Here is a 19,367-nt window from a genome sequence, read left to right as displayed (position 1 = left end):
AGCTTATTCAATAAAATCTAGGTTACTGTTTTGTTTTTGTCAGTTGTGGGGCTTGAACTCTGGGTCTGAGCACTGTCTCTGACATCTTCAGCTCAAGGCTCTACCACTTGAGCCACAGCACTACTTCTGGTTTTCTGGTGGTTAATTGGAGATAATCGGCTCATGGACTTTCATGCCCCAACTGGGTTTGAACCACAATCCTCAAATCTCAGTCTCCTGAGTGGCTAGGATTACAGTCATTAGCTACAGCATCCAGCTCAAAATCTAGTTTTTTTAATTCTGAGAATTCATTGATTCTTAGGAAAAATAATTCATGAGCCAAAAAAAAAAAAAACTGTTGTTGGTGGTGGTGGTGGTGGTGTGTGTGTATGTGTTGAGGGAAGGGAGTTGCAATTTCTCTGACTTAATAGCCCTTCATGTTTGATTTTCATGCATAATCCTAAAAGGAGTCATTTCCCCTAAAAGTGATTGAGGACTTCGGTTTCCCAAAGGCTTTTCTTATCCTTTGATATTGAAATTATTTTCTTTTGGTGTGGCAGTGTGTAACCATGCTTGTTTTGTTGTTGTTTCCCTTTGTTGTTTGTTAACTGGGCTAGTACTACTAGTAGGTCTTCCACTGTCAATGACTTGAGTGTCCAGCATCTCTAGTATGGACTTCATGAGCTTCTATATCCTGGGTATGGTGGACTGGAGTTTATTCTGTGGTCAGTTTTCATTTTATTGCCAATGCTTGAGACATTGACTGACAGAGAGCAGATCTGTCAGGTCGTACTGGGAGGCCTAAATGAGGACTAGTATTGGAGGCAGCCACATTTTGCTATTTTCTTCTTCCTATAGCTATACTTTCTGACCCACCTTGCTTGAGCACAGGGATGGGAGGATTCCTATAGAGTGCTGGAGTTTCTGACTCAGAAACCAGGACCCCAAGAGAGTATTCATTCCACCACTAAGATCATTTGGAATAAAAAATGGGGAAAAAGGTAAGGTGCCAGATAGGGTGTCTGATTGCCAGATTAGGTACATTTGGTGTATATATTAGTTGTTTGTTTGCATCTTTGTATAGAAAAGACTTGAGACTTTGAGAGATGATTTCTTGAAATGAGGTACTACAGTCAAGAAGTAATCGAACTGAGAGGAACCCCACCACTACCACCTAGAGTTATTAGACTCAAGTCTGTCTTCCTCTCAGCATTTGTCATGTTTAAAATATGACAGCTTTAGATAGTGAATGCCCTATAAGCTTAACTAGAGGATTCAGTGATCTTGGCAGAATCTTCAGACAAGAATTAGAAAAAGGGGGAATAATGCCTCTCCTAGACACTCCAAGGTAGAGTTTCAAGAGTTCTCCATAAATTTGCCAAAGACAATGGGAAGACTTGATTCTGTGTCATTTTTCCTATTCTTAAATGTGTTGACCTCCATGTGTAGAAGCAGCTCCACCAGTTTTCTGCACAAGCTGCTGCTTTATCAAATCTTTTCATAGAATGTGCTTCGGTATTTATGGGGTAAAAATCTCATCTGAAATTTATTTCTTTTTTATTTCTCTTCTAACATAAAGCCAGAGCATTATATTGATCCTCTTCAAATTATGGTGGTGACCTAATTAACATTAACTAAGATTTTTCTTTTAGGATACCAAATTGTACCCTGGTTCTAATAAAGCTGGCACCCACTGGTCTCTACTAAGAACTGAAGTGAGGGGAAATAATCTCTTCTTTTCAGATTTAAATTATTCATCATTTAGGACATCCTTCTTCAGTAGTCTCAGCTCTTGACTATGCTACAGAGAAGTATTTTCTTCCTATGATCCTGTTCATGCCCACTCTCTCTAGTCTACTTCTCATACTAGTACCTACCTCTTCTAGACCCTTCTACTGTTCTCTCTATATATTGTATGTTATGCATTATAGTCATATGTTAATTTTTATCAACTTATATCATTAGTATGTATATTCTTGATTTATGTGTTTAAAATATTTTAGTGGAAGAATTATCCCTTCTCTGTTCTGTGGTTCAAAGCCAGCCTTGGCACTAAAATCCATGAGACTCTTATCTCCAATTAACTACTAGAAAATTGTAAGTGGCGCTGTGGCTCAAGGGATGGTTCGGTAGCCTTGAGCTGAAGAGCTCAGGCACAATGTCCAGGTCCAGGAGTAGGGTGGTGGCTACCCCCATAATCAATCCTAGCTACTCAGTAGGCTGAGATCTGAGGATCTCAGTTCAAAGCCAGTCTACCATGAGACTCTTATCTCTAATTAACCACCAGAAAACTGGAAGTGGCTCTGTGGTTCAAGGGGTAGGGTAGTAGGCTTGAACTAAAGAACTGAGACAGCGCCCAAGCTCAGAGTTCAAGTCCTACAATCCATAAAAAAAATTTTTTTAGGAGCTGGGCATGGTGGCTCATCCCTGTAACCCTATCTACTCAGGAGGCTGCAATCTGAGGATCTCGGTTCAAAGCCAGCCTGGGCACTAAAGTCCAGGAGACTTTTATCTCCAGTTAACCACCTGAAAACCAGGTGGCTCAAGGGGTAGGGCAGTAGCCTTGAGCTGAATTGCTCAGGGACAGCACCCAGGCCCAGAGTTCAAGCCCCACGACCGCCCCCCCCCCCCCACCAAAAAAAAATTAGGGGTTGAATATGATGGCTCATTCTGGCTCATGCCTGTAATCTTAGCTATTTGAAAGACTGAGATTTGAAGAATTCCAGTTCCAGGCAAGCCTGTGAAAAGAAAAAAAAATGTGCAAGACACATCTCAACGCCGGATATGTGGTTTATGCCTGTACAGGTTCATTCTACCTATGGTGAGAAATGTTAATAGGGGGAAATCACAGTCTAGTCTGGCTTGGAATAAAAGTAGGACTCTATCTCAAAAATCAGCAAAGCAGAAAGGGCTGGAGGGTTGGCTGGTTCAAGCACCTATGAATACAAGACCTTGAGTTTATCACAGTTCTTCCCACCCCAAAGAAAAGAACATTATTCTACATAAATACATCACAGTTGTAAAAATCAGGACATGAATTTGGTTCAACATTCTTACCTAATCTAAACATTATCTGAATCTTATAATCTTATCTATTCTAACATTCTTAATGTAATCCAATTCTTCTCTATCTTTTTAGTATCCTTCAGTCTTGTCTATTTTTATTTTTTCTTTTGCCAGTCCTGGGGCTTGAACTCACAGGCTAGACACTGTCCTTAGACACTTTTGCTCAAGGTTAGTGCTCTGCCACTTGAGCCACAGTACCACTTCTGGCTTTTTTCTGAGTATGTGGTACTGGGGAATCGAATCTAGGGCTTTGTGCATGCTAGGTCAGCACTCTACCGTTAGGCTATGCTCCCAGCCCCAGTCTTGTTTATTTTTTTAGAATGCTTCTTCCTCCTTTATGAACAAGGCTCAGCTGTTTTATAGGTGCTTCTCGGCTTCAGTTTATCCAGTGTTTCCTCACAATGAGCTTCTACTTTAACAGAACTATGATAAAACTGATGGTGTTTTCTTCTACCACATCTTTTGCGCTCTCACTCCACTTTCTCGTCATTTCAGTTTCTTATTATTTGATTAAAGTAGCATCTTGATGCTTCTCTTTTGTTTTTTTTCTTTGTGATTAATGAATAGATAGTAAAGAAATACGTTGGGACTCTGTTACTTTATCAATTATTTATTAATATCTGTATGGCCTCTTGACTTCCTATGTTAGTCCTGTCATTATTTATTTTGATGCTCAAATTCTCATAGATTTTTGTCAGTGGGAACCCATGCTCATTGGCCTTTGTGTCCTGTTGATATGTCCTGACTATGGTTGAGCACTATTTGTTTGCTCCCTCCCCCCCCCCCCGCCCCTTAGGATGATCTATTTCCCTACACCAGCTTGGGAAGATGACAGCTCTTTCTTCCTGTTCATGCATTTTTTTTATTATAAAGGTGATGAACAGAGAGGTCATAGTTATGTGAGTCAGATAAACAATACATTTCTTTTTTGAACAAATGTCACTCTTTCCCTCCCTGTTTCCTAGTTTTTTCCCTCCTGTCCCCACCCACAAGTTGTGTAGTTCATTTTCGACACAATGTCTCCTGAGCACCACTGCTACATTTGTTTGTCCTATGTCCCATCATTTCTCTGCTCTCCCTTGCCCTCCCAAGAACAGACAAATGAACAATTAAGACAAAAGAAAACAAAAACGGTAACCAAGAAAAAAAATCTCTTCTTTTTCTGGAGTCCATTTCAATAAATGTTATTTTATATAATCAGATACACATAGGTATTATGCCTTTTGTTCTTCTGCTAAGAATACTCTTTTGGCATCACTTTGTGTGAATGCCTAAAGTCCTCTATAATTTACCATGTCCTAGTGTTTGATGTTTGTTTGTTTTACCATCCAGTGTGTTTACTTGTAGATTTACAGGCACACTCTGACTACCACAAATAAGAGAAACCATGCAAACTATGTTTCTCTGGGTCTGGCTTAGTTCTTAAAGAATCTCTGCTTCCCTTTACTGAAGAATGGTATTTAGAAATCAAGATCTGACAGTAAACTATTATAATTGGGGATCTCTACTTTGAAGCTTCTATGTGGTTAAAGCTAGAGAATATACATATGCGGATAATCTATATGTACAACTATTAGTTGTATTTGTTTCTTCTATCCTTATTTACCTGCCTGTTTACTCAGCAACATGATTTCACATAGTTCTATCCATTCCAGTTTGATGCCAGCATTTTTTTTTTTTTTTTTTTTTGCCAGTCCTGGGCTTGAGTTCAGGGCCTGAGCACTGTCCTTGGACTTTCTCAAGGCTACCGCTCTAGCACTTGAGCCTCAGCACCACTTCCGGCTTTTTTTTTTCTATGTATGTGGGACCAAGTAATCAAACCCAGGTCTTCATGCATGCCAGGCAAGCACTCTACCACTAGGCTAAACTCCCAGCCCCAGTATTCATTCTTGTTTTCTCTATCTTCATATTTATAATTTGAGTCTCTGATTATTCAGATAATTGGTTCCCACTGTGTATTTACCTGCTGTCCATAAACAGTCTCCCTCTTCTGCAGCCCTCTCCCCACATAGCTGCTTTTCTCTGTTTGGATTACTATCAGAGCAGAGTTGGGTGTGTACTTCTCCTATCATGGACATCATCTTCAATTGCTTAGATAGTTCCTGATCACCTCTCAGGGACATGCTCCTCCTAGCCAGCTCTGTTGTCTCCTGCTGAACTGCCTTTTAGATGCTCCATTTCATTTTACCATCATTGCTGATCAAACTCTGTATACTATATACATGCACACCTAACAAGAACTTTTTCCTTGCCCCTCCTAAGTTCTTACACTCCCAAACCAGACTATTCCCTGTGTCAATCATTCCTTAATCCTGATTTACCTCAGGCTTTTCATTGCCAAAAAGTCCTACTCTTCCTGGTTCTCCAAAGTACTGTGCCAGATCACCCCTCAGCAGGGCACCTCCATACCCACTTGGATTCTAACCCTGTGCTAAGTTTCCCTTCTGAGAGGACTGCTTTCTTGTCAACTACCGACAGCCATTTTCCCAGGTAACCCCTTCCTCAACTTGGCCCGTTTCAGCCACCCAAGCTATACCCCTCCCCTCCATTCCTCTATTTTTATTAGGCTCAGGCATTGCACTAGAGCTCTAGGGAAAAAAATGAAAGAACTTTTAAATTTGTTTTTTTTTTAATTTAAATACTTTTGACACTGAAATAGAAGCCATTCCTTTGGATATTCAACACACTTCAGATTAATCATATACATGTATATGTCGTAGTTGGGTGTTTTTTCTGACTATAAGTACAGTGGCCCTGGTACTGAGCTTGCCATTCAGATGGTCTCTTATGGTCTGAACAGAAATGATCAAATAAAGGTGGTATGTGTAGCAGGGCCAATAGATTTGGGCCCTGTAGGTGGCCAGGGAGGGGCAGTATAATGGAGTATTTGTTTCTTGTCTCTAGACAGGGAAGTATTGTTTACTCATTGATGACAGACATACACAAAATGGAGTAGGTACTCGGTGTCCTCACCTGCAGACGTGGTGCCAGCACTAATGAAGCAGGACCGGAAACGACAGTGGACACAGTTCAGCTGTGAACCCTGGCCTCCCAACTGGGGAAGTAGGGGCCCTTTGAAGAAGAAGACAGCTGGGGTTTAGTTTCAAAACTTTAACACTGCCATGGCTAGATATTCATCTGTCAATGCACAGGGGACCACATGTGGGAAACAGTTGTGTCCGGTAAGGCTAAAGGGAGAAAGAAATAGCTGTTTTCCAAGGTAACTGCAATGCTGCCCTTGCCAATGGTTCTGTCTAGCACCTCTCTCCCCCACAATAAACAAATAAATAAATGGTTTGGTGAGGAAGATGTCAAGGTGAGTGAATGTCAAAGCTGGGATTCTATACCCGGACCATATGGGTCAGTTGAACCTACTTGTTTAAAGCTGTTTCAGGATAGACTGTAGTCCTAATGTCTTGACACAGTTAGCATGCTGTCGCCCCCCCCCCCCCCCCACACACACACAGGCACTCCCCAATCCTCTAGTTCTAAAATAAGCTCAGCTTTGCTTTCCAGGCCAATATTTCCTCTACTTCCCCTTTTTCTTCATCCTGACTTCCGATTACTGGATTTAATTAGCAGTATTTTTTTCCTTCAGGAAGAGAAGTATTTGTAATCCTTGCTTGAATTTGTTTACTAAGAGTCCTCTAATCTGTGCAGGACTTTTCTTCTGAGAGGATTTCTTGATCTCCTCTAATGGCTTTTAGCGCACTGAGGTTTATTAGCAGAAGAGGAAGGGAGCATGTTATCTCCTGCCTAATCCCTCTTGAATGTTTACATTGCTCTGCTAGAGTCAGTGCTATAGAGAGGGGCAGCAGCCATCTACTTCAAAATAGTCCATATGCAGCTGCCAGAGCTGATGGAGGCACATTAACTTAAGTGATAATACTGTCATAGAAGTGAAAAGTTAAGTTGCTTATCAGTATATTTTGATAAACTACTTAAATTTTACAGTAGCATGTGCTGGCTTCAGACAGACGTGCACTTTATCTGTCCTCTCTATTGCCTCGCACTTCATTTATTAGCCACAGCTGCCCAGCAGTAATCTGTACATGGTGTTGATCCCCTCTCAGGCAGCATGTCACATCTGTGCTCTGCCTGGGGTCTAGTCCTATCAGTAATGACGCCATTCGCTCAGGAGAACAGGCATGTGCAGACACAGCAAGTACTTGGTATGACACTTCTCATGTGCCTATTGAGCACAGCTTTGGAAAAATTCCTTGCAGAGAACAGAAGCATTTAAAGCAAGTCACAAAACCTCTTGAATGGGGATCCTTTTCAACAAGTTTTCCTTAAGTACTAAGGAGTCTTTGCCATTCCCTAGCCTTTATCTGCTTGTATTTGTTCAATATTGCTGAACATTGACTGTGTACTAGGCTCGCTTTTGGGCAGTGGGAAGACAAAGGGAAGAAAGATGTGTTCCTTCCTCTCTTTGCCAAGTCTGCTGAGAAGACAATTACACCTTGAATGCTGCGTTGTGTGGGGAATATTATAACAGAAGTAGTCATATGACCAGGGCAGCACAGCAAGGAGGAAAATAAGGCATATGCAACAGAAATAGAGAGATGTAAAGGGCTGTCAGGAGTATGAGCAGAAATTACACAGGTTAGTGAGCAAAAAGGTCTGAGAAGTATTAGCTCAGCAGGTTTGAAGATACCTGTGTGTTTCCATCCTGAGGTTCCCATGAGAGAAGCAGGTAGGTAGATGGTGAAATAGAAAGGACAGCCAGAGAGGTGGTCACAGACTTATAAATTACCCTAAGCAGTGTGGACAGCTGGATCCTATAGTAATGGGACACCAGATTTGCGTTTTAGAGAAATTACAAGAACCACACGAAGGGTAGACTCCAGGTCACCATGGGAAGAGCAATGGTCAAGACTTGCTCGAGGCAGTGAGATGGACAATTGAACATTCATCCTGCAGTTGACGTAAAGTAGATGTGTTAAAGCCTGTGAGATACCTTGCAGATATCAGCACTGACATGCTTTGTGTGGCTGTATGTGCCCAATCATGAGAAATTGAGGCAATGCTTTCCTGAGGACCATGGAGTTACTGTTGCTGGATTGCAAAATCTGGTCTGAATTTCTTCTCTGTGAACCTAGTCTAGTCTGGATAATTCATAAGGGACATTAAATCCTCTGCCTCACACAAGGCACTTTTTTTTAAAATCCCAGAAAGAATTAGCATTTCATCTGTCTGAGTGTCCAGCACAATTTATGATAAGAGTCTTCAAATGTACAAAAAAACCTGAAATGTGTCAGTCTTTGGGTAGGTCATGGTTCATGTTTTTAACTCTTACCCTAACATTTTATGTTCATTTTTGTCCCCCCAGCTATCTCCCCTGGTTCGAGGTATTTTACAAACTACTTAACATCCTGGCAGATTACACGACAAAAAGACAGGTATTTGTGTTTTCTGTGTTTAACAAGTAAACTTTAATTTTTATGACTAAAAGTAATGCATGTCTTATTTTACACTAAGATTTATAGAAAGGTTAAGTAATTCAGAAAATAAAGCTGGGTATGGTGGCTCATGCCTGTAATCCTACTTCTCAGGAGACTGAGATCTGAGGATTTCGGTTCAAAGCCAGCTCCGGCACTAAACACCAAGAAACTCTTATCTCCAATTAATCATTAGAGAACAGGAAGTGAGGCTGTGGCTCAGGGGTAGGGTAGTAGTAGCCTTGAGCTGAAAAGCTCAGGGATAGTGCCTAGGCCCAGAATTCAAGCCCCATGGCCCACCAATAATAATAATAATAATAATAATAATAATAGTAATAATAATAATAATAAATACCAGCAAATACTGGAAAGTAAATCACTTCTAATCTAATCTGCCCCATCTTATTTTCTAAAATAAATATTGCTGCTATTTTGAGTTTTTTTTTTTAACTAATTCTTTTTTGGGCTGTTTTTTTTTTAACTAATTCTTTTTTGTTTGCATTAAAGATGCAAACATAGGAGATCTACTGTAAACTGGCTTTCTTGCAAGTTGTTTTGGTCACCAATGTAGGACAGTAGAGGCCCCAAACAGATTCCTACCTCCTAAAAAGAACAAAGCAAACCAGAAAGACCCCCCCCCCCAAAAAAATACCCCCAAACCAAACCAAAACCAAAAACCTTTCTCTCAGCTAAAAGTCATTGGAAAGGTTGGGCAAGGTAGACTTTTCTTCGGGGTTAGGCCTGTGTAACCATGACAGTTCAGCAAGGGGGATGGCTGGGAGGACTGTTTAACTTCTGCCCCCGCCTGTTTATGAGACACTGAATGGAGCATGGCAGACATCTGTGTGAGAGGGATGGGAGGGTGAGGAGGACTTGTAGTCTGTGCAGCTCCCTACTTACGGCATAAGCTTGAGGGAGATGAGAACTCACACATGGGAGAGTGGGGCTAGTAACTATCAAGGACTGTCAGAACTCAGGTGAGATCTGGAATGATCTAAAAGGCTAAGATGGCAGCAGCAGTGGCCTTGAGGTGGATTACTGGGGCTTCAAACGATGGCACTATGGGGGATTGACAGTGGAGGCCCAGTTTCTATGTCAGTGTCAAAGAGGGCAAGATGGGTATCTGGGTGGGAACAAGACAGGGGCAGCAGTAGAACAAAGATTTTATACACAAATAAGTTACAGTTTTCACTTTGTAAAATATAATTATGGATGCATAAGGGAAGAAACTAAATAAGTCCTATGTTATATTAGAATCCAAGCCAACAGTGTGAACCCAGGGTTTTCAGTATGTGAAGATATAGAGAAATAGAGAAGTTAAGAGTTGATTTTGGATTAATGTATATGTAATATATTCCCTGGTGCTGTCCACTGAGAAGGCTTGCCATCAGCAATCCTAAGAACCAGTAAACACCTGGTATCCAGATTTTAGTACTAAATACCACTCCAAATGAACAGAATTGGGCTCCTTTTGATAGTATCTGATTCCAGGACTAGTCAGGAAATGTGTAAGAGGAGCATAAGATATTTTTGCACCAAAAATTGAAGAAATGTTTCAAGTATGATGGGAACATATCAGAAAGTCAAAGAAGTGATATTGAAATGCCACGAGCCTCCCACTGGTGTTCCCTGCAAGCATCAACAAATAGTGATAGCAGTATAATATCCCACTGGATAAACTGCAAGCCTTGTATCCATAGTATCTATAGTAATTTAAATAAGTAAATTGATAAACAGAAAGTTTGGATGGTATGTTTACTTAAAGTCTCATTCTATAGCATACTTTAAAAAAAAAAAAAGCCTGGTCTGGTCCCCTGAGCTCTGGGGACCTGGGCACTGTCCCTGAGCTTCTTTTGCACAAGGCTAGCACTCCAGCATTTGAGCCACAGTGCACTTCTGGCTTTGTCCGAGTACTTTATTGGAGATAAGACGGACTTTCCTACCTGGGCTGGCTTTGAACCATGATCCTTTAGATCCTACCCTCCTGAGTAAATAGAATTATAGGCATGAGCCACCAGTGCTTGGCCAGAATACTTTCAAGTTAAACATTTTAAATACAAAATAATAATGTCACAATAGCAGCATCAGATCAATTAGTCAATAATGAAAGCCAATATTATCAATAAACAAATGGACATTTTTATCATGAGGGAACAAAACAGTTGAGAATCATTCTACAAAATGGGGTAGTCACATTGTGAGAGTCATGCCGATTTAGGAAAGAAGATGGAGGAGCTGTTCCATCTGGAAAAAAAGACTGAAGAGTCATCACTACTACAGGCAGCATGTGATTGTGAGGTACACTGAGTGCTGTAAGGACATCAGTAACACAGTTGGCAAAATGTGATGGGATGTGAGGATTAGGTATTAAACTAAGTTTAATTTCCTTTTGTATGGGAGAAAGTCCTTATTTATATCTATGTATAATGGGTATGTTATCAGGAAACTTGAAGTATCAGCTCAGGAAATGAAATGGATTGTTTGTTTGTTGTTACTCCAAGTCTCTGGTAATTTGAGACTGTTTCAGAGCAAAAGTACACACACTGTAGTTTAGCACAGTGGTTCCATCCTCTAATCCAAACTATGTAGGAAGAAGACATGGGGAATGGAGGCAGGTGTTCATTCAAGACCAGCCTAGACAAAAAGAAGTTCTTAAGACTTTTATCTCAACCATTGGATGAGTACAGCAAGAACAAGGAAGCACAGTAGATAGGGCAAATGTCTGTCATCCCTAGCAACATGAAGAAACACAAGTAGTAAGATTGCAGTCTAGGCTAGCCCAGTATAAAATAACCATAGCAAAAAGGGGCTGGAGATATGGCTCAAGTGGTAGGATACATGCCTACCAAGTACTATGCTCTGAGTTCAGTCCTAGCAGAAATGAAAAAATAAAAATAAAAAGGAACTATATACACACAGCCACACCTCTATAAGTTCATGTATCCTTAGTGAGAAATTGGTTGTGAGAGTTCAAATTGAAACTAACTTGTAGTTGGTACTCCTCTTCTTTTTCCTATTAAGCTCACTGCCAGAGGAGAGGATTGTGAGCCTCAGACTCAACAATCCTGTGTTTTACCTCACTCAGGCTGTGCAATTTACTGTGGGACAATTGCTTCAACTTCAGAGCATCAGCCCTCATATCTGTAAAGTGGGATCATTGGACAGATAACAAGTAGATACCAATGTAACCTATTATTACTATATTAGCACAAAGAATTGCATGGTGTGGGAGAAATAACTGGCTTTTGGATCATGTGTGAGTAGTGTTCTTTTGAGCATTTTAAAGGTGAATCTGTTTGTATGACATTCTGTTGCTCAGTTTTACTAATTAAAATGCATAGCCACCGTCCTATATTGCATGCTGCTGTACTTAGTTCATTTCTAACTTTCCATAATTGGAGGCTGCCATGTGTACCCAGTGAACACTCAATAAAATTAATTGAGGGTAATGATGATGAAGACAAGATCCACAGTGTCATTGTTATTTCTCCCAACCACCCCCGCCTGGGAGCTCAGATTGTTTGCATTTGAAAGTTGTTGCTATGGAATTGAGGGGATAGATTTACTGAGAGCTTATGGTATATGATCCATAAAAGGCGGTCATGGTAGGTGTCTCACTGAGTAGAAAATGTCAAGCTCAATGTGGGAGGATCGACTTGGCGCTTGTGTTTTGAGCCATATGCACTGTCTTTGGACTAACCTTACTTGAATATCAAACCTATTCTTGTTCTGGGACCAGCATCTCCCAACTCTTTGTCATGTGGGGGTCCACAGCTTACCCTGTAGGTGAACAGGTATCTTACTAAGCAGATATTTTACTAAGGCTTCAGCCTTGCTTTTGTTATTTAGGCCTTTTATTTCTTTCAGGAAAGTCAGTGGAATGAACTTCTTGAAACACTGCACAAACTTCCCATCCCTGACCCAGGCGTGTCTGTTCATCTCAGCGTGGTAAGTAGGGCAGAACAGTAGCTAGCCTCTAGAAAACATTTTGTTATGCACAATCAGAGGGAGCTGGAAAGGATGATCCTTTGTCATTGGTACCCCTTCCCCACACCTACCCCGAATACACTGACATCTCCCTGGCTCATGGCAGACCTAGGAGTTAGATTCTTCTCCCCTGCCCCACCCTCTGAGATTCTACAGGGGAACAGATGGTTTCTAAATGTCCCAGGTTAATTTCTGGCCGTCATCCCATCACTAGCATCTTCATTAGATGCTGAACTAGAATAGGGTGACTGCACCCTTCCTGTCTTTGTCCTGGGATTTCTGTGTCATCTTTTGCCCCACCCCCTCTCAGCACTACATCTCCTTTTCTTCCACCAATGAAGCTCATTCTGTACCCTCAGCTTTCAACATTGCCTCTCTCCTGTTTATATCCTTCAGAATCAATTCTGATCCTATTGGCAGAGAAATCCTCCCTGTGCTCTCAGGTAGAGCTTGGACACTTTCCTTGTTTCCTGTGTGTTTGCCAACCATCTATGTGACTTTAAACAAGACCTTTAACCTTATTGGCTTCAGTTTCCCTATCAGATGAGACATCAGAATAGGTATAGAAGATGCTTTCCATAATTCAGTTACTAGAATTCTCTAATTCCTTAGGCTGAACCTTGTTAACTATCTTTCTCAGAATTCTCAGGTGGGTATAGATACCCTTTGACCTGGTATCTGTTATTATCCAGAACTCGTTTCCTCTATGTGGTGAGTCCTGACAGTTCAGAAAGTTTTCTCCTTCAAACTTTTCTCCTTCATTAGAGCCACACATAATATTAGTGTTTAATGGTTAGGAAGTTATCTACCATCTAGGAAAACTAGTATTATTGATCTTTTCAGAATGTTGATAAAATTGAATACTGTCTTATTTCAAATAACTAATAATAGAACTACTACTTAAGTTTCCAAATTATACTAGATATGGCTCTCTGATATTCAAAACAGTTTTACAAAGTGGATATTAATATTTTCATTTTGTAGCCATCAGTTTGATAAAGGAAAAACTACTTGCCATTCCAAAATTTTGTGATTAAGAAATGGTAAAGTATGGGTTTTTTAACAGCTAGCTGTAAACCTGTGTTCTTTCTATTATTCCATAGTTGTTGAAAGAAAAGAAAGTTTTTAAAAAGGGAAGAAAGGAAAAGAAAAGGAGGAAAGGAGATAGGAAAGGAGGGGATTCTTTAGGAAGTAAAAAATTCTCACAGGCAAAATACCATCTAGGAAAAAATGAGTGTGAGCTTTAGACCTGCCCCAGTCACTCCTAAGCCTAAACAGATCTGTCTTTGTCTCTGTTTCTTTTCCTAAGCAGTTTGATCTCACTGCTGCAGCCTGTAATGTCATCCGACAGGTAGCTGTAGAGCAGCCCAGCTGGATCACCAGCTGCTGTGGAGGCAGGACCCTTCCTTTCCTGAATGGCTGCACAGGCCGCATGCTGCCAGGCCCCAAGGACAAGCCAGCTCAGGGCAGGAGGGACTGTTGGGTATGCAGCTGTTTCATGCCAGTGGATTCTAGGAATGCTTGTGACCTCCCTTGGTCCCCAGCATTTCATGGGCAGTGAAGCAAAACAAAATCTCAAAGGACAGCCTGAGGACTACTTGATTTTGGAACTGCATTGGCTTACTATTTACAATCAATTGCATCTGTAAAGGCAGATTTACAGATTTCTCTTTTTCTTTGTCACTAGGAATTCATCTCTCCAAATTGCTTTTCTGATTTTTGAGGGGCTACTCAGATCCAGCATATAAACCCTGAAATATTAATAAACTCTCAATGTTGGGCTTTATATTTTTTAGTTATAAGAGAATATTACCCTGTGTCTAAGTGGTTGGGAAAAGTAGAAATGCATAAAGCCAGTTGAAAATAATAATTTCATATTAAATTATAAATCAAATGCTAAGCATTTACACCATTTTGATGTGGACATTATGATTCTCATTTACAGATTCTAGAACTGAGATCCTATGGTACTAAGTTGCCTGAGTTCCCCTAGGTGCTTTGTGGCAAGTTTGGGGGGGTGGTAGCTTTCTCTCTCACTGTACCAAGCTGTTACTTAGTGTCGTCATATTCTAGTGGACATCTGGTCCTGAAATGTTTTCTGAAATTTCTTTCTAACCATTTGGTATAGAACGATACCATTTGGTGTATAGCTCATGGAGTCAAATTTGAGTTTTATATTTTCTTTTCCTATTTTAATTCTCATTGTTAGTTGAACTGATTGACTAATTTCCATGATGTACCATCTACTGTGACACTTTTAGGTACTATTGTGTTATAGATACAAAACATTAGAATAATCCATTGCAGTAGATTTTTCTTAAAATCTTTATTGGTAATTTTTTACTCTTATTATTTTGATCTAATTTCATTAATACTTTACACATAAAAACACATAGACATATTCTGTTATGGCAGAAAGGGCAGAATTGTACTTATATAGACCTGATTTCAGTTTCAGTTCTGCCACATGTGTGACATTAATGTGACCATTTGTACTGTTAATTCGTCCATTTGTAATATGAAGATCATATTTACCTAAATGTATTCTGTAGATTAGAGATTATAACATTTTTAATATATAAAAAGTTTTCCATATAAAAGTAGTTCAGTAAGTGGCTATTGAATATTAGACAGGTAGCTTATGCAATTATTGTTATTGTCATTCTTACAATTGTCTAATATAACCTTTCATTTTAGGAAACCACTACTTGCACAACCTACTTGTTGTGCAATTAACCAGGAATGGTGGGGGAGATTGCCTGAATTGTCACTGGGGGTCCAGGTTTGAACTTAGGCCATGGCTAAGCTGAACCTCTCAGCATGTGACCTTTCTTGGCCTTTCACAATCCCACCTTTAATTGGTCAGCATTGGGCCTTTTCCATTCCTGCTTACCATTGTCCTCTGAATCTTTAGTAGCAGCAGGGGTGGTGTCATCTGTTCAGCCCATTGTCGTTTAACTCAGGAACACATGTGTACACGGAAATCCCTCATTGAAAGTCTTTGAAGAGGTCATGCTATTCTTGGCAATTCCTAGGATTCCTGGCAATCCCACTGGAAATCATTGAGGCTTGTTCACAGGGCATACTTAGTGGATGAACTCTCCCTTGCCACCCCTCCACAGTAGCCTCAGTGCAGTGGGCCTTCAGCTGGAACTGTTTTTAGCATTACTAGGTCATATTGTAGCTAGTCCATAGATGGATGTAAACTCATTTGTTGAAAAGAAATAACAGCTTCAAATGGTAATAACCATTGCTGCATGTCCCTGGTGGTCACTTGTCCTGTCCAATCATAAATTATGCAACCTGTGGCTTTCATGTTCAGCAATTCTCAGATATCACATGGGAAATTAGCTTTTAAATTCTTCGAGCTCTTCTTATATAGATCCTGAGTAAGTTCATCTCTCACAAAAAAGGGCATAAATTACCAAATTTATGATGTAATTCATCTGGTTTAATCCGACATTAGTCTAAGAAAATATTCCATGGATGTATCCTCAGAATCAGAAAGTATCTTCAGATCCTTTATCTGAATTCTGAGATATGTCCTTGCTATATATTCTTGCAAAAAAAAAAAATATAGAGTGCTTGTGCTTTTCTTTTCCAGCATTCTTACTTTACTGTACCTGACACCCGAGAGCTTCCCAGCATACCTGAGAATGTAAGTACTGGGGAAGGAAGTATAAAACTTTCATTCCTTGTTTGCTACTTATTTTTTTAATATAAGGGTATTTAAAAATGTAATTATATAAATTTAGTCTTTTTAAAGGAGTGCATTGTAAAAGCATGTAAGGAGAAAAATGTATTATGAAGGAAAAAACAGATTGAAAATATTTGCAGAGTATAAAAAGTAAAGACAAGGAAAGATGTTATTCATATTTTTCTAACATAATCTAACATTAATGTCACATTCTAATGTCACATCTTTTTAGAACATACTTTTTACGTAGTTAAAAGCATCCATTAGATTAACAGCTTGAGCATTCTCATGAATGTTATTCATTCTCTATGAATTATTTTTGGTCACTGTATAGTATTCCATTTGCTCTGTAGTTTCTTTAGGCATTCTTTCTCTGCTATCTATAAATGAAGCATTTCTATATAAAGAAATGTCTGTGTGATGGTTTCTTTCTTCAGGTATATTTATTCAAGTAGAACTACACTTCTACTTTTTCTATGTCTGTGTTCTTTTGAGAGATTAAATACTTACTTGGTAAAGTATGAGTACCCCCATCCTCACTTCCTAAGGTCCAAAGGTACAGCAGAAAACTCCAAATACAGTGAATGGCATGTCCAGCCTTCTGACACTTGTGCTCTTATAAATAGTAGAAAATGAAATTATATATAGACTGGCCACTACTGAGGTACTTGGTACTTGTTAAAATTGTAGTAAAATACATATAATATAGAGTTAACCATCTTAATTACTAGTATATGTACACTTCACTAGATTTAGCTATATTCACATTATGTGGTCAGTGAACTCTTTTAGTCTTACGTAACTGTACCTGGTGAACAACAATTTCCCATTTGCCTTTTTCCACTATATAACCCATCATTCTTTCTGTGGACACTTCTTTTCCCTCAGTACTAGGGATTGAACTCAGAGCCCCTGAATGCTAGGTAGGTGCTGTACCCCTTGAGCCATGCTGCTAGAACCTTGGCTGTACATGTATAATTCCACTTCTATAAGCCAGTTAAATGGAATTGTATATTTGTCCTTTTGTGTCTAGCTTATTAATGAAATGTCTTAGGAGGCTAGTGGTTCATGCCTGTAATCCTAGTGCTAGGATATAGAAGATCATGTTTTAAAGCCAGCCCAGCCAGACATTTGCCCAATTGTCCATAAACAAGGAAATACTAAATTCACTAGCACAACAGTGTTCATTGCAGTACTATTTACCATAGCGAAGATATGGAACCAACCCAGATGCCCCTCAGTTGATAATTGGATCAACAAGATGCCCCTCAGTTGATAATTGGATCAGCAAGATGTGATATTTATACAAAATGGAATTCTGTGCTGCCATCAGAAAGAATGACATTGTCCCATTTGTAAGGAAATGGAAAGATGTGGAAAATATCATAGTAAGTTAAGTAAGCCAGACTCAAAGGAACATAGGCCCAATGGTTTCCCTCATTTGTCATAATTAGTATAAACCTTGGACTCTCCTAGCAGAGGTTTACATAAGGCCATGTAGGATGAGGCTAAATGAAAGGACCTCCAGGATATAGAAACAAGAGCCATATAGTGTGTGATTGTTGTTCTTAATGTACTGTGTTATTTCTCATCTCTTTTGTTGTCCCTTGATTATCTAATATTGTTATAGTATCTTACCTTGTAATCTGATATATTGTATATATGTTGGATTTGTTTATTTGAAAAAGGATAGGGAAGGGGGGAAACAAGATGAGGGGAGGAGGTGGGGGGAGGGAAATAGGGACAAAAACATGAGAAAGGGTAGCAATGTTTGTGAAGTGTTGCACCTTCCATCTGGCGAATATAATGTAACCCTTCTATTAATTACAATAAAATATATTAATAAAAAGATTTAAAGAAAGAAACAACTATCCCACTAAAAGGTGGGCTAAAGACTTAAAGAGAGACTTCTCTGAAGAGGAAATAAGTATGGCCAATAGACAAATGAAGAAATATTTAACATCTCTGGCCATAAAAGGAAGGCAAATCAAAGTAACTGAGATTCCACCTCATTCCAATTAGAATGGCCATGATCAAGAAATATAACATCAACAGATGATGGTGGTGATATGTCCAGAAGAGAATGCTACTATACTCTTGGTGGAAGTGTAAACTTCTTCAACCACTCTGGAAAGCAGTACACCAATTCTTCAAAAGACTAAACATAAACCTCCCCTATGACCCAGCAATCCCACTCCTTGGCATTTACCCAAATGTCCAGACACAAGGACATACTAAAGCTACTACACAACCATATTCCTTTGTAGCATTATATGCCATAGCTTAGATATGGAACCAACTCAGATGCTTCTCAGTAGATGAATGGATCAAGAAGATTTGGTATTTATACACAATGGAATTCTATGCTGCCATTAGAAAGATGGCATTGCCCCATTTGTAACGAAATGGAAAAGACTTAGAAAAACATCACATTAAGTGAAGACAGACCCAAAGAAAGATGGGCTCCATGGTTTTTCTCATTTGTAATATTAGTATACATCTAGGATTCTCCTAGCAAAGGATCACAATAGCTCAAAAGCTATGTAAACATGGCCACATAGGATGAAATGCGCTCCAGGATCTGGAAAGAAGAGGTTTATCTTTGTGATTGTTTTTCTTAATGTATTATGTAAAGTTATTTCTTTTCTCTTTTTATTCCTCTTATTGTTTACCTCATGTAGTTACTATATCTGACTTTGATACCTGGTATAATGTATTTATGTTTATTTGAAATAGGAAAGGGGAAAAACAAAAATGAGAGGGGGTACGAGGAGGAAAAGTAGGAGGAAAACATGGGAAGATTATCCATGTTCAAGAAGTAATATACCCACTACCTGGCAAATGTAACTGTAACCATTCTATACATCACTCTGACAATAAAATACAATGAGAAAAGAAAAAATAGCCAGCCCAGCCAGAAAAATCTACAAGACCTCATTTCTAAAATAATTATAAAATACTCTGGTTTCTCTTCAGATCATATAAATCTTTTGCCTTTTGCCAAAATAATTATAAAAACGTAAGGCTAGAAGCATAGCTCAAACTGTAGAGCCCCAACTGGGTAAGCAAAGCAACCAAGCAAACATGAGGCTCCAAATTAAAACCTCAGTTTCTTCCATTGCCCTATGTGAATACAAAATATTCATATAATATAGCATGAGTCAGATTGTCCTTCTTAAAGATAAATCATACTCCAC

General features: G+C 39.4%; 1 protein-coding gene across 3 annotated transcripts in view; it reads left to right on the top strand.

Annotated features, from left to right (window-relative positions):
* The window catches only part of Dennd1a (DENN domain containing 1A), a 463,593-nt gene that overhangs the window by 205,587 nt on the left and 238,639 nt on the right, over positions 1-19,367 (top strand). For all 3 annotated transcript variants that reach the window (XM_090330613.1, XM_090330611.1, XM_090330612.1), the window contains exons 6-8: positions 8,378-8,447; positions 12,354-12,434; positions 16,078-16,131. In XM_090330613.1, the coding sequence (XP_090186739.1) occupies positions 8,378-8,447; positions 12,354-12,434; positions 16,078-16,131 (205 nt within the window). The remainder of the gene's footprint in view (positions 1-8,377; positions 8,448-12,353; positions 12,435-16,077; positions 16,132-19,367) is intronic.

Source organism: Megascapheus bottae, chromosome 3, assembly GCF_031878675.1.
Source record: "Megascapheus bottae isolate mThoBot1 chromosome 3, mThoBot2.hap1, whole genome shotgun sequence".
Classification (NCBI taxonomy): Eukaryota; Metazoa; Chordata; class Mammalia; order Rodentia; family Geomyidae; genus Megascapheus; species Megascapheus bottae.
Note: the sequence above shows the minus strand (reverse complement) of the source record. Positions and strands in the feature narration are given on the sequence as shown.